The 22,405-nt window shown below is 45.8% G+C and overlaps 2 protein-coding genes across 5 annotated transcripts in view; one reads left to right on the top strand and one right to left on the bottom strand.

Annotated features, from left to right (window-relative positions):
• The window catches only part of LOC110491536 (leucine zipper putative tumor suppressor 2 homolog), a 45,723-nt gene extending 38,799 nt beyond the window's left edge, over positions 1-6,924 (top strand). For all 4 annotated transcript variants that reach the window (XM_021565059.3, XM_090202136.1, XM_021565060.3 and 1 more), the window contains one exon: positions 4,537-6,924. In XM_021565059.3, the coding sequence (XP_021420734.3) occupies positions 4,537-5,289 (753 nt within the window). In that variant the 3' untranslated portion in view covers positions 5,290-6,924. The remainder of the gene's footprint in view (positions 1-4,536) is intronic.
• Positions 6,925-6,928: 4 nt separating this feature from the next.
• LOC110491535 (PDZ domain-containing protein 7) lies at positions 6,929-22,144 on the bottom strand. Its single transcript, XM_021565058.3, has 16 exons — positions 21,176-22,144; positions 20,789-21,026; positions 20,310-20,447; positions 13,750-13,924; positions 12,838-13,020; positions 12,507-12,654; positions 11,666-11,726; positions 11,071-11,484; positions 10,764-10,928; positions 10,438-10,559; positions 10,244-10,335; positions 9,972-10,063; positions 9,801-9,872; positions 8,971-9,579; positions 8,633-8,733; positions 6,929-8,097 (listed from the first exon to the last, which is right to left on the bottom strand). The coding sequence occupies exons 2-16, from the start codon at positions 20,946-20,948 to the stop codon at positions 7,954-7,956; spliced, it is 2,676 nt and encodes an 891-aa protein (XP_021420733.1). The 5' UTR covers positions 20,949-21,026; positions 21,176-22,144; the 3' UTR covers positions 6,929-7,953.
• Between the last annotated feature and the right edge of the window lie 261 nt (positions 22,145-22,405).

The following is a 22,405-nucleotide window of genomic DNA, read 5'->3' as shown; positions in this document are numbered from 1 at the left end:
AGGCCCATTCCTTTTTGTTACATTATAGCCTTACTCTAAAATGGATTCAATATTTAAATTTCCTCATCAATCTACACACTATACCCCATAATGACAAAGTGAAAACAGGTTATTTTAAAAAGTATTCAGACCCTTTGCTATGAGACTCGAAATTGAGCTCAGGTGCATCCTGTTTTCATTGATCATCCTTGATGTTTCTACAACTTGATTGGAGTCCACCTGTGGTAAATTCAATTGATTGGACATGATTTGGAAAGGCAGACATGTGTGCTCCGAGACAGGACTGTATTGAGGCACAAATCTGGGGAAGGGTACCCAAACATTTCTGCAGCATTGAAGGTCCCCTGGGGCGGCAGGGTAGCCTAGTGGTTAGAGCGTTGGACTAGTAACCGGAAGGTTGTAAGCTCGGGGGTTTAAACTTGCAAGGTACAAATCTGTCGTTCTTCCCCTGAACAGGCAGTTAACCCACTGTTCCTAGGCCGTCATTGAAAATAAGAATTTGTTCTTAATTGACTTGCCTATTTAAATAAAGGTCAAATAAAAAAACACAGTGGCCTCATCATTCTTAAATGGAAGACGTTTGGAACCACCAAGACTTCCTAGAGCTGGCTGCCCGCCAACCTGAGCAATCGGGGGAGAACAGAGAGATCCTTGATGAAAACCTGCCCAGGACCTCTGACTTGGGTGAAGGTTCACCTTCCAACAGGACAACGACCCTAAGCACATAGCCGAGACAACGCAGGAGTGGCTTTGGGACAAGTCTCTGAATGTCCTTGAGTGGCCCAGCCAGATTCCGGACTTGAACCCGATCAAACATCTCTGGAGAGACCTGAAAATAGCTGTGCAGCGACACTCCCCATCCAACCTGACCGAGCGATCTGCAGAGACAAATGGGAGAAACTCCCCAAATATAGGTGTGCCAAGCTTGTAGCGTCACACCCAAGAAGACTAATATTAAATCATATTAAAGACATCAAAAATATGAAATAACATCTATGGAATCATTTAGTAACCAAAAAAGTGTTAAACAAATAAAAATATATTTTTCAGATTCCTTGCCTTGACAGCTTTGCACACTTTTGGCATTCTCTCAACCAGCTTCATGAGGTAGCCACCTGGAATGCATTTGAATTAACAGGTGGATTTGTTCAAAGTGAATTTGTGGAATTTCTTTCATCAATGTGTTTGAGACAATCAGTTGTGTTGTGACAAGGTAGGAGTGATATAAAGAAGATAGCCCTATTTGGTCAATAAGCAAAGAGAAACGACAGTCCATCATTACTTTAAGACATGAAGGTCAGTCAATACGGAACATTTCAAGAACTTTTCAAGTTTCTTCAAGTGCAGTCGCAAAAACCATCAAGCGCTATGATGAAACTGTCTCTCAGGAGGACCACCACAGGAATGGAAGACCCAGAGTTACCTCTGCTGCAGAGGATAAGTTCATTAGAGTTATACCAGCCTCAGAAATTGCAGCCCAAATAAATGCTTCGGAGTTCAAGTAACAAACACATCTCAACATCCAACTGTTCAGAGGAGACTGTGTGAATCAGGACTTCATGGTTGAATTGCTGCAAAGAAACCACAACTAAAGGACACCAACAAGAAGAAACTTGCTTGGGCCAAGAAACACAAGCAATGGACATTAGATTGGTGGAAATCTGTCCTTTGGTCTGATGATTTTTGGTTCTAACCGCCGTTTCTTGAGACGCAGGGTAGGTGAATGGATGATCTCCGCATGTGTGGTTCCCACTGTGAGGCATGGAGGAGGTGTGATGGTGTGGAGGTGCTTTGCTGGTGACACTGTCAGTGATTTATTTAGGTTTCAAGGCACACTTATCCAGCATGGCTACCACCGCATTCTGCAGAGATACGCCATCCCATCTGGTTTGCACGACATTCATTTGTATTTCAGCAGGACTTTGACCCAACACACCTCCAGGCTTGTAAGGGCTAGATGACCAAAAAGGAGAGTGATGGAGTGCTGCATCAGATGACCTGGGCTCCAAAATCACCCGACTTCAACCCAATTGAGATTGTTTGGGATTAGTTGGACCGCAGAGTGAAGGAAAAGCAACCAACAAGTGCTCAGCGAATGTGGGAACTCCTTCAAGACTGTTGGAAAAGCATTCCAGATGAAGCTGGTTGAGAGAATGCCAAGAGGGTGCAAAGCTGTCATCAAGGCAAAGGGTGGCTACTTTGAAGAATCTCAAATATATGATCTATTTTGACTTGTTTAGCAATTTTTTGGGTTACTACATGATTCCATATGTTATTTCATAGTTTTGATGTCTTCATTATTATTCTACAATGTAAAAAATAGGAGAAATAAAGAAAAACCCTTGAATGGATAGGTGTCCAAACTTTTGACTGGTACTGTATGTAAATGTGATATTTCAGTTTTTTTTTAAATAAATTTGCAAAAATGTCTAAACATGTTTTTTGCTTTGTCGTTATGGGGTATTGTATGCAGATTGATGAGGGGGGGGGGGCAATTTTAATCCATTTTAAAATAAGACTAATGTAACAAAATGTGGAAAAAGTCAAGGAGTCTGAATACTTTCCGAATGCACTATATATATTGTCATATATCTTAACATATTCATAGGACTTAATTTGTGGTGTGATTCCTTTATATATTAATGATGGGTCGTTCACCAACAAACGGCTCTTTTTGAACAGATCTTTTTGGTGAATGTCGGGAACCGAATCGGATTTGTGAAAGAGCCGTTCATTTCACTCCCTGATTTTGCATACTGTTACAACTGCTTTTTAAGCTCACGATTTATCTGCAGATAAGTTATAAAAACATTCTGTAATTCCTCACTGCAGGAACAATCGAAAGTGAGGAGAGAGACTCTATTCTGGTCCACATGCATTTTTTTTCAGTGTATTCAAATTTCTTCATATTATTTTGCGTGGCCGTCTAATTATTTGGTCAGGTAAAAATGTATTTGAACTCGGATGTCACGATCTGACATGGCAGGCAACTTTATAGGTTTAACATAAGATAGTTGCTATTTTTGTCATGGTTTTGTCATGGCATGGTACATTTCTAAGCACTAATGAACGAAGAGCCGTTTGTGAGCCAAATGGACAGTTCTTTTAGCTGAACGGAGCCAAATGATCCGGCTCACCAAAAAGACTCGGAATGCCCATCACTGCTATACACTGTGTGTGTAGAAAACATTAGGAACACCTGCTTTTTCCATGACGCAGACCAGGGATGGGCAACTCCAGTCCTCGGGGGCCGGGGTGGTGTCACACTTTTCTCCATCCCTAGCAAACACTGCTGATTTTAAAGTAATTGCGTTCTAAACTGAAGATCGTGATTAGTTGAAAATTGAAGTCAGGTGTGTTAGCTGGGGAAAAAGCGTGACGCCAATCAGGCCCTCGAGGACTGGAGTTGCCTACCCCTGACAAACTAACCAGGTGAAAGCTATGAGCCCTTATTGATCCACTTCAATCAGTGCAGATGAAGGGGATGAGATCGGTGAAAGAAGGATTTTTAAGCCTTGACATGGATTGTGTATGTGTGCCATTCAGAGGGTGAATGGGGGGGAAAAATCTAAAGATTTAAGTGCCTTTGAACGGGGTATGGTAGTGCCAGGCGCACAGGTTTGAGTGTGTCGAGTGTGTCAAGAACTGCAACGCTGCTGTTTTTTTCACGCTGCGTATCAAGAATGGTCCATCACCCAAAGGACATCGAGCCAACTTGACACCAGCATTGGAGTCAGCATGGGCCAGCATCCCTGTGGAACGCTTTCGACACCTTGTTGTCCATGCCCTGACAGACATCTCTGTATGCCCATCGCAAGACCCACTGGTTGATGCTTATTTATAAAACCCTCTTAGGCCTCACTCCCCCCTATCTGAGATATCTACTGCAGTTCTCATCCTCCACATACAACACCCGTTCTGCCAGTCACATTCTGTTTAAGGTCCCCAAAGCGCGCATATCCCTGGGTCGCTCCTCTTTTCAGTTCGCTGCAGCTAGCGGCTGGAACGAGCTGCAACAAACACCCCCAACTGGACAGTTTTATCTCAATCTCTTCATTCAAAGACTCAATCATGGACACTCTTACTGACAGTTGTGGCTGCTTTGCGTGATGTATTGTTCTCTACCTTCTTGCCCATTGTGCTGTTGTCTGTTCCCAATAATGTTTACCATGTTTTGTGCTGCTACCATGTTGTGTTGCTACCATGCTGTGTTGTCATGTGTTTCTGCCTTGCTATGTTGTCTTATGTCTCTCTTTATGTAGGTGTGTGGTCTCTCTTATTGTGATGTGTTTTGTCCTATATTTATTGTGTGTGTGTGTGTGTGTGTGTGTGTAATATATTTTAATCCCAGGCCCCCGTCCCCTTTTGGTAGGCCTTTATTGTAAATAAGAATTAGTTCTTAACTGACTTGCCTAGTTAAATAAAGGGTAGAAAAAATAAAAAATGTAGGCTGTTCTGAGGGCGAAACTCAATATTAGGAAGGTGTTCCTAATGTTGTGTACACTGTGTATATGACACTAGTTGTGTTTCCTACAGGTGTGTCAGAAGTCTGGGGAGATCTCCTTGCTGAAGCAGCAGCTGAAGGATGTCCAGGGGGAGCTGGCTCAGCGCGTGGGGGAGATTGTCTCTCTGCGTGGCCAGCTTCGGGACTCCCGTGGCGAGCTCGCCACAAGCCAGGCCCTGCTACAAGAGGCCACCTCTGCCGGCCGCCTGCGTACCCTGGAGCTGGAGGTGTGCCAGAACGAGCTGCAGCGCCGCAAGAGTGAGGCCCAGCTCCTCCGCCAGAAGGTGGGCCGCCTGGAGGAGGAGACGGCCCGCCTCCGCCCTGACGCCGCGGCCAATCAGACAAGCCCCCAGGCCCCCGCCCACAATGGTAGTGGAGGCAGGCAGTGCCAGGCCTTCCCTGAGGGGGAGGAGCCACATTTGTTGACCTATGAGAGCGACGAGGCCAAGGCCAAGCGGGCCTATGAGAGCGAGGCCCTCCAAAGCCTCCGGGTGCAGATGGAGAGTCTGAGGGCGGAGTTAGCCACAGAACGCCAGCGGGGGGAGGAGCAGGCGTGCAGCTTTGAGGAGGAGCACAGGGTCTGGCAGGAGGAAAAGGACAAGGTGATCCAGTACCAGAAACAGCTGCAGCAGAACTACGTGGGGATGTACCGGAAGAACCGGGAGCTGGAGGGAATGCTGCGGGAGCTCAGTCTAGAACTGGAGACCCGGGACGAGCTGGAGGAGCAGGACGAAGGCAGCGGCAACGAGATCAACTTTGACGAGATCACCGCTACTGAGATCTGACACCACCACCTTCTCTCTCTGTGTGTCTCCCTCTCTCTATCCGCCATATGCATGTGATCCACTAGGAGCATCTACAGGAAGCCAAGAGAGCCTCTATAATTGCTTAGTAGGTCACTTCAGAATCCTTCAGTAGGTCTCCATCAGGGTCAGTATGGTATGTAAGCAGTCTTTTTATAGTTGGTCTACTCTGCCTATGTTCCTGCGCTTCCACTTCGTCTTATTATGGTTGACTCCCTCTGGCTAATGTCGACGCACGCGCACACACACTTCCACAAAAGAATGCGCACACACACACACAGCGGCTGTTTCTAGTCTATATTTCAAAATGCAGTTGGAGCATGGACATTCTAAGCAGATATGACTCATTTGGTTTGTTTCCTTACCTTTTTAAGATTAAGCTGGGCTTATTGTGTTAAATCTAATAGAAGACTACCAACATCTCTAAGACCTTGATATTAAGCACACTAACGTACCACTGCGACAAGCAGCTTTGGAGGGTTGAATTTATTGGGCCTTTCTGGAACTGGAGCAACCCAATTTCAGCCCTTATTGGCTTTAAATCGTACAAACGCAGTGTGATCTGATGTGACAGTGGGGGAGTACGCTGACCCGGGAGAGTGATGGAGTCAGATGAGTCTTGTACAGCGTGGAGGAGATAAATCCTGTCTTTCTGTGGTATTCACTGAACATCATGTAACTCCTCCTATTCCCTAGAAATGTGTCCTTCCTCCTTATTCACTGTGTGTGTTCTTGGGAGGTAGAGCCTGATAACACTTTTCTTCTGAGTGTTCTCAAATACAACAGGTTCATTGGCAAAAAAAAAAAGAAGGGAAGCGCTTCAATGTTACGATTACCAAAGGTCTCCTCATTCCATGACATATTTGAGTATCTAAATATGGACATTAGTGATCTCGAATTTCCCTATTACACACACACACACATGATGTCATTTCATTCGGAATCTGCACAGTATCTTCAGCGAGCAAAACGGACACTGTGGAAATTCAAAAGGAAACATGTTATTAAAGCACACTCCGATATGCTTTCTATTGTTGTGAAGATAATCTGCTTTCCCTTTTTGTGATCTGTCTCTCGCAGAAGTACAATAGCATGGATGGATTCATCTCTGTGGATCGTTGTTTCTCTGAAAATATTTGTATGCAGCTCTGGCCGTTTTGTGAACGTGCTTTTTGTACAGGTGAGAGGAGCTTGGTCTTTTATAAAGTCAAATTAGACTGGCCAAACTATGACTGTTATCTTTTCAAATTCTGTATAAAGAAGTACACCCATTCACAAAAGAAAGACACTTACTGTAAATGTCCCCCATATCGCTGTTAACCCTTCATTGTAGATATCCCTAGTACTGACAAATCACATATGGGGAAATATAGATATGATCTATTTCAAAATAAACATAGCCACTGTGAATAGACCAAAGCAATGTCCCATGTCCTGTTGGGTCCTTACAGTACCATGTCTGCATATTGACGTTTGAGTGAATGCCCCTTCCATGGTTCAATATTCCATTTTTTTTTAATCCACAGTATTTGTATGAAGACATTAAATGTATATTTTCATGCTGTAAATGTATTGTACCAACTGACTGTTTTTAATAAAACCATTGATAAAAACGCATAGCTGCTTTTAAATGGCTTACTGATTTGACATCTGTTAGATGCTCTTTATTTTATGTTAAGTCCTGTTTATACAGTGTGCTAACATGTCACTCTCCTGTACCCAGATTGTGTGGCCTGTAGACATACATTTCACCAAGAATTGGAGAAACTCAGGTCATGTTTACACCTGATATTAACATGTGACTTTCCAATCAAGAGGAACACTATCAGTTTATGGCTCGGTGTGTCTATACATGGTAATAACATTACCATCAACTGACAGGTGGATCCAAGCCTGCCATCTTCTGGTCACAAGCAGGTGTGCTAGCCACTGCTCCACACTGGCTCAGACCATAGCCAATGATAGAGGCCTCTAGTGGCCAAAAGGCTGTAATTAGCATGAGCTGATCCCTCCTGGTGAGACTGGAGTCATGTTCAACTGAGTCATCAGGAGAGATCTGCCAATCTTGAAGAAGAAAATTGACTACTTCAAAATGGAGATTGCCTCAATGGTGCTGCCCATGCTGTCACAGGCGCTATAATGGCACATAGAGGACTCATCTTTGTCTATCTATCTCTATGGCTCGGACAGACACCATTCGTTCAGTTCACAGGGGTCCTGGAAGGCACTCGGATTACAGTTTGCATAAATTAGCCAGTGTGTTTAAATGACTTAAGTAAAGTATTGTCCTAAGAAATATGTGTATTTATTTTACATCATTTGTGAAAGTCTAATGTGATAATTAATACATTATAACAAATAATGAAAAGTGAAAGATTGTGTGAACTGGCGCTTTAGGCCAGCACACACATCACTGGCTGCTGGTTCCCATGGCAGCAGGTCTCTTAGTCCCTTCATTTGATTGACTAGAGCCTTCTTGTTCACCATAGAGGAAACAGGAGTTTCCTATTAACCCACAGAATTCCTTCAGATCGTCACTTTTCACTCCTCACTCTTTTCCCCTTCTTCCAACACACTGTAGTTCTGTTTGTGTTGTTTCTAGTCTCTTTAGGTCTTGGGCCTCCAGGTCAAAGACCCAGTCTTGGGTCAAGGGCTTTTGGGGACTTTGACTATAAACACCATGGGGTCTTTGGCCTTGTTGCTGAAAGCCCTGCGGATGATCTCCACAGCGTGGGGGTGAGTCACGCCCTGCAGGGACACTCCATCCACTGACACCAGCTCAAATCCAGCCTGGGGATGCAACCAGAGGAAGGAAGGTTAGAGAGAATAAATTTGTCTTGTGCATGCTCTGTTGCTCTAGTTTGTGCACAAACACGCACACACACACATTGCCGTCTTTCAATTCAACATCACGTTACGTTGTTATTTGAGCTCAAAAACATAATTCTGATTGCATTGCTCTCTGTTCTCTTTCTATAATGTGGTGCCAGCGTCTAAATGCACCGGTTCAAAACATGCGTTACGCAAATAATCTAAACCCCCCCCCTCCCTCTACTCTGCCCTCAAATAAAAGAGCTCCTCCATAAGGCTTATTATAACAAGGATCTCTTGAGATGACCTTGGGCCTCTATCTCATCACTATGTTTGATTTCATCCCTAGCTACATTCATATTTCCATTAATCAGGTCAATTCAAATTAGTTGGAAAAGATCTGAATGGAATGTGTGGTGTGATGTTCATAAGGTGAAATGGTGGTTTGAATGGTGGTTTATGGGTCATGTTGCAATGAGACCGGTTGTAGCCTTAGAGTTTAGAACAGGTGTACCTTCAGGACTTCACACGTGGAGGCGGCTCCTCCTGGGAAGATCTTCTCTATCTTCACCACCGGCTGCACCTTAGACTCCATCCCACCAGAGATACTGATCCCTGGACCAGTAAAACAAAGGCATTATTACATACGTAATCAATCAAAAATGTGTTGAATTGTATGAGTGAAACATCACATTTGCATTGGCTCTGTTGTAAGAGCTACTTTGCTGACCCCTTTCTCTGTAATATGCATTTATGAATGAATTATTATAGAAGTACTGGAGGTGCAACTGTTTGGTAAACCATGAGGACGGCAAGCTGACAAAGTGACATAGGAATTTTACACAAACTCACCCAGTGACTGCTTAGTCTTGGAGATGCTGACGGTTTTGAACTCGTACTCTATGACCGGAGCGCTGCCATTGAGGCCATTCTCAGAGGAGCTGGGATGACCGTTCACCTGCTCCCTTCCCAACCCCTCTGCTGTGAAGTCAGCGTCCAGGCCAGAGCCAAACACCTGGGACAACGGGGGCCTGCTGCGTCGAGGAGCGCTCTGCAGAGTGAACACAGTTTCTTTCTCCTTTTTACCCTTGGAAGTCCCATTCCTGAAGGGAGACCTCCCCCGCTCTGAGATGGTATCTCCCTGGTCCATTGACACATCAAAGTGGACGGAGCGGACCGTACCACTGTGTCCTCGTAGCGGGGAGTGGGGGTCGGTGGTATTGCTGTGGGCCAGCAGCCAGTTAGGGAGCAGGGGGCTGACGGAGAGAGGACGGAGGGAGTCTGAGGAGGCGTAGCCATCCACTGGGACGTCCAGCAGGGGGGGGAATGCTCTGGAGGTATGGGTGTGCTGCTGCCGGGGACTCTGGGACGCAGACAGACGCAGCCGCTCTAGCTCCTCCAGCAGCTGGCTCTCCCTCTCCACCTCCTGGGCACTGTGGAGCTCAAAGCCACCCTGGAAGTCTACATGGGGATTCAGGAGTCAGTAACAACCAAGATCCTGGAGAGCAGACTTGTGTTCCAACACGACTTTAAAACCAGTTTCCATTAATCATGGTCTTCAACCTGAACCACAATTAGTTGAATCAGGTGTGACGGTGCCGGGCTGGAACAAAAGCCTGCACTTCCTCCCCAAAGAATGAATTAAAGAAACACTGCAATACTGTAGATGGGACCGTACTGACCTGGAATGGGGGTGATGAGGTGTCGCCTGGGAGCTCGTCCAGACTGGGGGGAGCGCAGAAGTGGGGATCTGACTACATGATAAAGGGGTAATTTAAAGAATGGAAACGCTTTCCTTTTAAATGTATGGGTAGTGTGTACATTACTCTATGAATATGCATGTCTTTCCTCACCAGAACGGTACTTCAAGATATCATAGGCCTCCACTTCGAATGGGACCACCATGTTGTTGAAAAGCCCTAGGTCAGCTGGAGGCAGCAGCATTCTAAAGCGGGAGACAGAGTTATTAGCTTATAAAAAGAACAGGATTGTTTTCATTGTCCAGTCATCAAATAATTGGATTTGTGAGTTAAGCCGAATGCTAAATCCGTCAACTGGCCGCTCCCCTTCCTATCTAAATCCTTAAAGTGAATGTTGTTACTATTATTGTTGCCTCTCTGTGTACCTGATCTCTCTCAGCAGCAGCAGCTTCTCAGGCCGGTCCAGCACGGCCAGCAGGTGGCGCACCAGGTTCTCCACCACACGCTCTGTTATGTACTGCAAGAAAATAGTGACTATAACACACAGCATGCAAAAATCCATGGAATAAGGATGATAACAGTTCATATTTTCGGTGCCCCTCCTGCCCAGGCCCCATACCCGTCGGCAGGTCTTCATGACGGAGGCCACCTCGTCCTCACTCAGCAGCCTGCGGGCCATGCCCTCCACCACCCCCAGCATCTCTGGGTCCGGCCCGCTGGGTCTGCGCCTGCGCTCCCCATCTAGGGACATAACCAACACCCAGCTGATTGTAGAATACCAACTGAACTCTATAACAAACTAACCCTGGTTTTAGCCATACTTATACTCACAGACACATTGACTCGCAATGACAGAGTAAAATTCCGGTTGAAATAACAGCTAGTTGCACCATTGACTAACATTATTCTCTTATAGTCTACAGGATCATTGAAGGTACTACTAACCTCCACCTGCCCCAGATTTGGGGGGGGACTTGGAGCGCCCCTTGGAGGTGTCTCTCCTGCGACCCCTGAACAGCAGGTTGACAAAGGTCTTGGAGCGCTGTAGGGTGCTCCTCTCAGGATTCTTCCCTCCTTTCTGCTGTTTCCTCTGCTTCGTCTGCTTCACCTCTATGGCAGGACAGGAAGGAGACAGGGCCTCAACCAAACCAGACTACACTCAGTCATTTTACAAAAACAGGTTCTTCTGAGTTGTCCAATCGTTGCAGTAAAATCCCTTTCTATCTAAACCAGTCCACCACTCTGGCCTCACCTGCTACAGTGACCTGGCTCTGGGAGCGATGGATGGGCTGACTCGGTCTACTGAGGGCCATTAGGACGGCCGTTTTGGGGGACTCTCCTCTCCCCCTGCCTCCCTCCCCCCGGATGACCGAGTCCTGCAGGAGGGTGGTGGCCCCCAGGCTGTGGCTAGTGTCCGCACCCATCCTGTGAGGCGAGGGGTCGGTCTGGATGGCGGTGTCAGTGCACTGGCCAGACCCAGACGTCTGGTCCTCAGTAGAGATACAGACGTCCACCATGTCCATGCCGAAGGGCAGGCTGGGGGGGAACATGACCTGAGACAGTCCGCTCAGAGAGGAGATGGGAGTCCCAGAGGACAAGGATGAGGCAGAGGAGTTGGAGTCCGAGCCCTGGGAGGAAGACTGCCGAGTCCCATTGCCACTGGCCACTGAGAGGGAGGAGACACACACATCAGCACAGATAGTGTTTGTTTTGGATTGTTTGTGAGGAAAATATATATTCAAAAATAAAAGTTACCAAAAGTCACCAGTGGCACGTTGCTTTCTTAAATAATTCAAAAACACACCTGAAACATAATATAGGCTACATGAGGTAAGATGGTTACATACACTTGTTAAGCCATCTGTATTCTGCCACCATCTCCTTGTAGGCAGGGTATCGTCCCGCTTCCTGCAAAGATGCGGCCAGAGATATGCAAATAGGTTACAGTAGAGTTCTTGACCCGTTCACAGGATCAAGAGTAACTCTAGAACCACAAAGACAGAGTCATATATAACGTAGAGAAAGAGCAGCAAAAAGGTCCACACGTCCACAACAAGCAATGGAAATCGCTTTCTTCCCAACACATATTCCACCTTTGACATGCTTCGTACTGTTATTTTCCCTAGTACTGGTAATAGTGTTTCCCTTTTTAAAGAGGGGCCAAGGCGAGGTAAAGAATTGGAGAACATTAAGGTACAAAACGCGCCTGTGTGCTTTTGACCATCACCTGATCCTGGCCCGAGCTGCCTGGTGAATAATGCATGCGGCCTGGCTATTTTTCACAGGGTGAAACCCAACCCGCCACAGGTAAAGTGAGCGAGCAATATTACGACTGTACGCCAGCTGTCTGCCCTGCCACGCAACCTGCTCTCTTGGTGTGTGTACTGTAGTAACGGTGTCAGTGTGTGTGTGAGAGAGAGAGACCGTGAGTGAGTGACTGTGTGGGCCATTTTCACTGACCATTACAATTGGGCTACACACTTTCTCAATGGAGAGTAGTCATGGTTCATTCTGGAAGGTGATACACCTTCATTACCAGGTCATCAATACACCAAGAAGCATGGATCTCCACGCGTAAATATGAACGCAGCGGTGGAAAGAAATCTACAACAGTCTCATTTGGATCTATATTGAATCTCAGGCTCTAATAGTCTGTTTTCAAAGTCTTCGAAGGTCAACCTCACTCACCTTGATGGTCAGCATGATGTGTGTGTGGCTCTTCAGCACCTCCACGGCACTGCTGTGGCTGATGTCCTCAAAGCTTACACCGTTGGCCGCAAGGATCTGGTCGCCCATATTGATGCCGTTCCGTTCACCCAGACCGCCAGGATCCAATCTGACACAGCACACATCATTTTATCACTAAACAGAGCAGGGCATAAGAGTCCGGCACAGCACAGGAAATACAGACACTGCAAACTAAGCAAGGATTTCAATTCTGAATTCAAAAAGCGAGTTCAACTTTATTTCTAATGATTTCTTTGTTTCTCAAGCCGGAGATGTTGCAGTATGAGCCTACTTGGAGACGTAGATGCCCAGGCCGAACTCCTTGCCCCCTCGGATGTTGAAGCCCAGGCAGTAGTCATCTGAGGTGGTGTAGATGTGGATGATCCTCCGCAGGGCCCCATCTGAGCTGGCCACCGAGGCGGAGGGTGTACGCCCACTCTCCTCCACCACCATCCTACCGTGGATCAGATCCACCCTGCAATGGAGATATGTTATGGGGTCAAATGTTTTCGTGACGTATACTGGCACATATGGATACTCACTGCTTTATTATGAGTAATCAAACCATTGATATATACTGAGTGTACAAAACATTATGCTCTTTACATGAGACTGACCAGGTGAATCCAGGTGAAATCTATGATCCCTTAATAATGTCACTTGTTAAATGCACTTCAAATCAGTGTAGATGAAGGGGAGGAGACGGGTTAAAGAAGGATTTTTAAGCCTTGAGACAACTGAGACATGGATTGTGTATGTGCCATTCAGAGGGTGAATGGGCAAGACAAAATATTGAAGTGCCTTTAGACGGGGTATGGTAGTAGGTGCCAGGCACACGGGTTTGAGTCTGTCAAGAACTGCAACGCTGCTGTTTATTTTTACACTCAACACTCGGTGTATACTGGTGCATAAGGATATACACTGCAATAGAGTTATACTCACTAACATTTAGGCTAGGAGTAATCGAACCATTGATATATATACTGTATACATGTATCAAATACATGATCAGACCTATTTAAGTACTTAGACAGAACTATGGAATTTAAGTTGCTAATTAGATAAAGCTTTATTGACAGGATTCTAAATAGACAAAATCGAATCAGTAAGACAATTCAAGGGGTGAAAGGAACTCACAATTCCAAACTGTGGCTCTGAATTGACAGACAAAATGTGTAATTTATAATCGGAGGTCGGTGCTTACCAGGTTGTCTTCTCTTTGGAGTAGCGGATACCGGGTACTTTGCCCACACGTCTCACCACCATCCTCAGTCTGTTGTTCCCTGTCAGGACTTTAACTGCACTGCTCATAGTGATGCTCTCCAAGCTCACCCCATTCACTTCCACCAGCTTGTCCCCTACACACAGGCCTGCCTGCTCTGTGGACATATGCAGTGCATTCGTAAAGTATTCGGACCCCATGACTTTTTCCACATTTTGTTACGTTGCAGCCTTATTCTTCTAAAATATATATTTTTTTAAATCCATAAGTATTCAGACCCTTTACTCAGTACTTTAAAGCCCCTATGGCAGCGATTACAGCCTCAAGTCTTCTTGGGTATGACGCTATAAGCTTGGCACACCTGTATTTGGGGAGTTTCTCCCATCCTTTTCTGCAGATCCTCTCAAGCTCTGTCAGGTAGGATGGGGAGCGTCGCTGCACAGCTATGCTCGATCGGGTTCAAGTCCGGACTCTGGCTGGGCCACTCAAGGACATTCAGAGATAAATTGCCATTGTAAAAATGGCGCCGGAGCAGAAGGCAGACGTTTTACGTGCCCCCAACCGATTGTGTATTTGTTCGTTTATGTGCGTTGTTTAACTTATTTTTGTACTTATTTTGTACATAATGTTGCCGCTACCATCTCTTATGACCGAAAATAACTTCTAGACATCAGGACTGCGATGACTCACCACGGACTAGCAGAATCCTTTTTCCTCTTTCACGACTCCGACGAGCCCGAGGCGGAGGATATACGGCTCCCTCTGGAACAGGCTCCGACCCCAGTGATCTGCGTGAAGAGGAGGTGGAGAAAGAGAGGCCGGAGGGCGAGCTGCCTTCTGAGGAGTAGGAGGTGATCGAATAAACCCCCACTCCCCTCAATTCTGCTCGCAAACATGCAATCTTTGAACAATAACATGGACGAGTTATTGGGAAGATTAAACTACCGACGGGACATTAAAAACTGTAACATCTTATGCTTCACGGAGTCGTGGCTGAGCGACGACAATATCAACATACAGCTGGCTGGCTGGTTATGCGATGTACCGGCAGGATAGAACAGCGGCGTCTGGTAAGACAAGGGTCGGCGGTCTATGTATTTTTGTAAACAACAGCTGGTGCACGATTATCTAAGGAAGTCTTGAGCCATTTTTTGTTTCACATGATAAGCTGCAGACCACATTACCTACCGAGAGAGTTTCATCTATATTCTTTGTAGCTGTTTACATACCACCACAGTCAGAGGCTGGCACTAAGCATTGCATGAGCTGTATTCCGCCATAAGCAAACAAGAAAACGCTCACCCAGAGGCGGCACTCCTAGTAGCCGGGGATTTTAATGCAGGGAAACTTAAATCAGTTTTACCTCATTTCTATCAACATGTTAAATGTGCAACCAGAGGGAAAAGAACTCTGGACCACCTATACTCCACACACAGAGATGCATACAACACTCTCACTCGCCCTCCATTTGGCAAGTCTGACCATAATTCTATCCTCCTGATTCCTGCTTACAAGCTAAAATTAAAGCAGGAAGCACCAGTGACTAGATCAATAAAAAAAGTGGTCAGATGAAGCAGATGCTAAGCTACAGGACTCTTTCGCTAGCACAGACTGGAATATGTTCCGGGATTCCTCCAATGGCATTGAGGAGTACACCACATCTGTCATTGACTTCATCAATAAGTGCATCGATGACGTCGTCAACCATAGTGACTGTACGTACAAGTCGGAAGTTTACATACACCATAGCCAAATACATTTAAACTCTGTCTTGGTCAGTTAGGATCACCACTTTATTTTAAGAATGTGAAATGTTAGAATAATAGTAGAGGGTGATTTATTTCAGCTTTTATTTATTTCATCACATTCCCAGTGAGTCAGAAGTTTACAAACGCTCAATTAGTATTTGGTAGCATTGCCTTTAAATTGTTTAACTTGGGTCAAACGTTTCGGGTAGCCTTCCACAAGCTTCCCACAATAAGTTGGGTGAATTTTGGCCCATGCCTCCTGACAGAGCTGGTGTAACTGAGTCAGGTTAGTAGGCCTCCTTGCTTGGACACACTTTTTCAGTTCTGCCCACAAATGTTCTATGGGATTGAGGTCAGGGCTTTGTGGTGGCCACTCCAATACCATGACTTTGTTGTCCTTAAGACATTTTGCCACAACTTTGGAAGTATGCTTGGGGGTCATTGTCCATTTGGAAGACCCGTTTGCGACCCAAACTTTAAGTTCCTGACTGATGTCTTGAGATGTTGCTTCAATATATCCACATAATTTTCCTTCCCTCATGATGCCATTTATTTTGTGAAGTGCACCAGTCCCTCCTGCAGCAAAGCACCCCAACAACATGATGCTGCCACCCCCGTGCTTCACTGTTGGGATGGTGTTCTTCAGGTTGCAAGCCTCCCCTTTTTTCCTCCAAACATAACGATGGTCATTATGGCCAAACAGTTATATTATTGTGTCATCACACCAGAGGACATTTCTCCAAAAAGTACGATCATTGTCCCCATGTGCAGTTGCAAACCGTAGTCTGGCTTTTTTATGGCGATTTTGGAGCAGTGGCTTCTTTCTTGCTGAGCGGCCTTCCAGGTTATGTCGATATAGGACTCGTTTTACTGTGACTATAGATACTTTTGTACCCGTTTCCTCCAGCATCTTCACAAGGTCCTTTGCTGTTGTTCTGGGATTGATTTGCACTTTTTGCACCAAAGTACGTTCTTCTCTAGGAGACAGAACACGTCTCCTTCCTGAGCGGTATGACGGCTGCTTGGTCCCATGGTGCTTATACTTGCGTACTATTGTTTGTAAAGATGAAAGTGGTACCTTCAAGCGTTTGGAAATTGCTCCCAATGATGAACCAGACTTGTGGAGGTCTACAATTATTTTTCTGAGGTCTTGGCTGATTTCTTTTGATTTTCCCATGATGTCAGCCAAAGAGGCACTGAGTTTGAAGGTAGGCCTTGAAATACATCCACAGGTAGATCTCAAATTGACTCAAATTATGTCAATTAGCCTATCAGAAGCTTCTAAAGCCATGACATAATTTTCTGGGCTGTTTAAAGGCACAGTCAACTTAGTGTATGTAAACTTCTGACCCACTGGAATTGTGATACAGTGAATTATAAGTGAAATAATATGTCTGTAAACAATTGTTGGAAAAATGACTTGTGTCATGCACAAAGTAGATGTCCTAACCGACTTGCCGAAACTATAATTTGTTAACAAGGAATGTGTGGAGAGGTTGAAAAACGAGTTTTAATGACTCCAACCTAAGTGTATGTAAACTTCCAACTTCAACTGTACATACCCCAACCAGAAACCATAGATTACAGGCAGCATCCACACTGAGCTAAAGGCTACAGCTGCTGCTTTCAAGGAGCGGGACTCTAATAAGAAATTCCGCTATGCCCTCCGATGAACCATCAAACAGGCAAAGCTTCAATACAGGACTAAGATCGAGTCATACTACACCGGCTCTGACGCTCGTTGGCAGGACCTGCAAACCATTACAGACTAGAAAGGGAAGCACAGCCGAGAGCTGCCCAGTGACACGAGCCTACTGGATGAGCTAAACCACTTCTATGCTAGCTTTGAGGCAAATAACACTGAAACATGCATGAGACGACCAGCTGAACTGGAAGACTGTGTAATCACGCTCTCCACAGCCGATGTGAGTAAGACCTTTAGACAGGTCAACAGTCACAAGGCTACAGGGCCAGACAGATTACCAGGACGTGTACTGCGAGCATGCGCTGACCAACTAGAAAGTGTCTTCACTGACATTTTCAACCTCTCCCTGTCCGAGTCTGTAATACCAACATGTTTTAAGCAAACCACCATAGTGCCTGTGCCCAAGAACACTAAGGTAACCTGCCTAAATGAATACTGGTCATGGCTCACATCAACACCATCAACCCTAGACCCACTCCAATTTGCATACCGCCCCAACAGATCCACAGATGATGCCGTATCTATTGCACTCCACACTGCTCTTTCCCACCTGGACAGAAGGAACACCTATGTGAGAATGCTATTCATTGACGACAGCTCAGCGTCGTGCCCTCAAAGCTCATCAATAAGCTAAGGACCCTGGGACCAAACACTTCCCTCTGCAACTGGATCCTGGACTTCCTGACGGGCTGCCCCAGACATCCGCCACGCTGACCCTGACCGTGCTCAGCCCCCTCCTGGTGCTCAGCCCCCTCCTGTACTCCCTGTTCACTCATGACTGCACGGCCAGGCACGACTCAACACCATCATTAAATTTGGCAATGACACAACAGTAGGCCTGATCACCGACAACAACGAGACAGCCTATAGGGAGGAGGTCAGAGACCTGGCCGTGTGGTGCCAGGACAACAACCTCTCCCTCAATGTGATCAAGATAAAGGAGATGATTGAGGGTTACAGGAAAAAGAGGACCGAGCATGCCCCCATTCTCATCGACGGGGATGCAATGGAGCAGGTTGAGAGCTTCAAGTTCCTTGGTGTCCACATCACCAACAAACTAACATGATCCAAGCACACTATGACAGTCGTGAAGCGGTCATGACAAAACCTATTCCCCCTCAGGAGACTGAAAATATTTGGCATGGGTCCTCAGATCATCAAAAGGTTCTACAGCTGCACCATCGAGAGCATCACTGCCTGGTATGGCAACTGCTCGGCCTCCGACCGCAAGGCACTACAGAGGGTAGTGCAAACGGCCCAGTACATCACTGGGGCCAGGCTTCCTGCCATCCAGGACCTCTGTACCAGGCGGTGTCAGAGGAAGGCCCTGAAAATTGTCAAAGACTCCAGCCGCCCTAGTCATAGACTGTTCTCTCTGCTACCACATGGCAAGTGGTACTGGAGTGCCAAGTCTAGGTCCAAGAGGCTTCTAAACAGCTTCTACCCCCAAGCCATAAGACTCCTGAACATCTAGTCAAATGGCCACCCAGACTATTCACATTGCCCCCTCCCCCCTCTCCACACCACTGCCACTCTCTGTTGTCATCTATGCATAGTCAATTTAATTAACTCTGTCTACATGTACATACTACCTCAACTAACCGGTGCCCTTACACATTGACTCTGTACCGGCACATCCCTGTATATATTATTTTTTACTGCTCCTCTTTAATTACCTGTTACTTTTCTCTTATTCTTATCCATGTTTTTTTTTAACCTGCACTGTCGGTTAGGGGCTCGTAAGTAAGCATTTCACTGTAAGGTCTACACCTGTTGATTTGTCCCAAAGTCACTCCTGCGTTGTCTTGGCTGTGTGTTTAGGGCTGTTGTCCTGTTGGAATGTGAACCTTCTCCCCAGTCTGAGGTCCTGAGCGCTCTGGAGCAGGTTTTCATCAAGGATCTCTCTGTACTTTGCTCCGTTCATCTGTCCCTCGATCCTGACTAGTCTCCCAGTCCCTGCCGCTGAATAACATACCCACAGCATGATGCTTCCACCACCATGCTTCACCGTAAGGATGGTGCCAGGTTTCCTCCAGACGTGAAGCTTGGCATTCAGGCCAAAGAGTTCAATCTTGGTTTCATCAGACCAGAGAATCTTGTTTCTCATGGTCTGAGAGTCCTTTCGGTGCCTTTTGGCAAACTCCAAGCATGCTGTCATGTGCCCTTTACTGAGGAGTGGCTTCCTTCTGGCCACTCCAACATAAAGGCGTGATTGGTGGAGTGCTGCAGAGATGGTTGTCCTTCTGGAAGGTTCTTCATCAACACAAAGGAACTCTGGAGCACTGTCAGAGTCACCATCGGGTTCTTGGTCACCTCCCTGACCAAGGCTCTTCTCCCCCGATTGCTCAGTTTGACAGGGATGGCAGCTCTAGGAAGAGTCTTGGTGGTTCCAAACATCTTCCATTTAAGAATGATGGAGGCCACTGTGTTCTTGGGGACCTTCAATGCTGCAGAAAACTTTTGGTACCCTTCCCCAGATCTGTGCCTCTACACAATCCTGTCTCGAAGCTCTACAGACAATTCCTTCGACCTCATGACTTGGTTTTTGCTCTGACATGCACTGTCAACTGTGGAACCTTATATAGACAGGTGTGTGCCTTTCCAAATCATGTCCAATCAATTTAATTTATCACAGGTGGACTCCAATCAAGTTGTAGAAACATCTCAAGGATGATCAATGGAAACAGGATGCACCTGAGCTCAATTATGAGTCTCATTTCAAAGGGTCTGAATACTTAAATATTTGCATTTATTTATTTGTAAACATTTCTAAAAACCTATTTTCGCTTTGTTGTTATGGGGTATTGTGTGTAGATTGATGATGGGAAAAAATGATTTAATACATTTTAGAATAAGGTTGTAACGTAACAAAATGTGGAAGACGTCAAGGGGTCTGAATACTTTCCGAATGCACTGTACAGTACATGCATAGACACAGACATTCAGATGCAGACGCTCACACACACACAGTCGGTCTCTCAATTTAAAAACAGTCAAGGTAGAACTGTGTCACTCATGTTATGTCACACCTGTCATGTGTAGACTAAATGTGTAACACAGATATATAGTTGTCTGGATGTATTGCTTACCTGCGGAGCTGTTGTCCTCTACCTTGCTGACAAAGATGCTGAGGCCGTGCTCTGAGCCTCCACGCACGCTGAAGCCCAGCCTGCCGTCCTCACTCTTATCCACTGTGACCGTATGGATGTCCTCACTGTCATCTCCACCTGACAAACACGTGATAGATCAATACAGATACTACCAGGTGAACTCCAAGAGGAAATTCTGTTGTAAGTTTGAGTGACACTTTGACAATATAAGGGATCACAAAAAGGCACCTTTTGCCTGTATGTCTTACAGGGTTAATTTTATGCCACAATTTATAATCTGTCTTCAAAGAGCTGAACACATTAATTAAGAAAACAAATGGTGCTTAACTTGTCTGTGTAGCAGTATATGGATTGTGATGAGGGGAAGCCTATATGCCAGACACTGTTCATGCCTTAGAGGGCACGATGATCTGATCTGAGCCAATCTCTGGTGTGGTGTATCAGAGCGGCAGCCTCACCGTCCACAGGAGAGTTGATGAGGATGACCCGGCCCATGGGGGAGGAAGATCGGATTCCCCGGCGCTGCTGCTGCTTCCGGAGGAGGTGGTGCGTAGCCGTGCCTGACCTCTGAGTCCCGGGGGCTGCGTCCCTGCGGGAGGGGTCTGACGAGTGAGCCATGGCCAGGAGCTGGGTCCTCTTTCACACACGCCTACCCAGTACACACTCCTCCAGGGGCTCAGCGCTGGATGAAGGAACCTAGAACAGAAGGAGATGGAGGCTCAGGGTTGATGAAACCAGATAATAGTACAATTCAATGGCTTGAAATTGTCATAAATGCATGCACCCGAAGCCAGAACATAAACTAGCAGAATATATTGGCACGATTGAGTAGCATGGTAACTTACCAGTGCAGATGGGTGGTTTGTGACATGTTGGCAGACCCTCCTCCTCCCTGGACTCACACTCTGGTCCATTCCTGGCCATGGTGAATCTCACTCCCCCGCCTAACACCATGAGAAACACAGACCTGTCCAGTGTATGCAGTAGGTCAGATATCATGCAGGGTCAGATACCTCATCCAATTTCGAATAACCAACCAAATGTTATGTGCGAACTGATACGGATACATGTTGCTCAATTATTTCCAAACATGCTGCAATTTCTTAGATCATATCGACTGTAGGTTGAGCAATGATGAACGGCTGAGCTCTTTTTTGATAACGGGTTCTTAAGCTTACTTTCATCAACATGCCTGACCCAATTACAGACACGATGTCACATGCTTTCGATGCCATGGATACCTTGGACTAAACTTAACCCAATGCGTGATAAACCCGGTGTCGTCATGAAGGAGGATTTCCCCCATGCGCCTACGGCTTGTTGGGACCTTGGACAGCGACGTTAAACTAACTGAGTAAATAGAATGCGCTGTAGGCAGCATTATGTTACTCAAGCATCCAAACTACTGGCATGTAAAGTAGGCCGGCCTTAAAGTACACTTTCCTTACTATCATATGTTTTATTAGAGATGCGTTATCTGCGTAGTTCGTCAACAACAGCAACAGCCTGGGAGCTGTACAATAGCCTACAATAGCCTACCGTGGCATGTCTTGCCATTTCTATATAGCCTAATTAAAATAAATAAATAAAATAAAGCACTCCGACAAAATGAATGGTACGGCTAATAAATACATTTATAAAAACTAAAGCGTTGATATTGTGCAGATATTCACCAGCACCATTTCACCAGCAATGACTGACTACTAAGTTGCTGGAAGTTGTTAACGTTACATTTAATTCACTCGACAGCATACAGATATCCTAGGATAAACTCAGGCTATTGTTTTACAGGATGTTTAAGTTTGAACATTACCTTTGTCCATGTTGTGTTGAATGACCTAGCTCACCTGGGAAAAGCACAAAGCTATCGAAGTCCCGCCCTCTCCATCAATGTGATAGGATGTCTTCATTTTGACTGGGACATAAAACTGCTTTCAGATTGGCTGCTGAACCAGCTCATCGTTCCTCTGCGTAGGAAATACAGGTAGGCAACTCATGGCAAATAGGCATACTATATCCTAATTTTATGAGCCATATTTTTATAAAAGCCATAATAATCCATTTCGATATCAAAT

Source organism: Oncorhynchus mykiss, chromosome 16, assembly GCF_057628025.1.
Source record: "Oncorhynchus mykiss isolate SJ-2025 chromosome 16, ASM5762802v1, whole genome shotgun sequence".
Taxonomy (NCBI): Eukaryota; Metazoa; Chordata; class Actinopteri; order Salmoniformes; family Salmonidae; genus Oncorhynchus; species Oncorhynchus mykiss.
Note: the sequence above shows the minus strand (reverse complement) of the source record. Positions and strands in the feature narration are given on the sequence as shown.

Bases quoted from the DNA above. Each gene is read 5' to 3' on its own strand.
- LOC110491535 (XM_021565058.3), bottom strand. From the start codon at position 20,948: ATGGCTCACTCGTCAGACCCCTCCCGCAGGGACGCAGCCCCCGGGACT. The intron at 20,448-20,788 runs GTGAGGCTGCCG...CGTGTTTGTCAG, and splicing joins CATCAACTCTCCTGTGGACG to GTGGAGATGACAGTGAGGAC. The intron at 13,021-13,749 runs GTAAGCACCGAC...TCTCCATTGCAG, and splicing joins TCCAAAGAGAAGACAACCTG to GGTGGATCTGATCCACGGTA.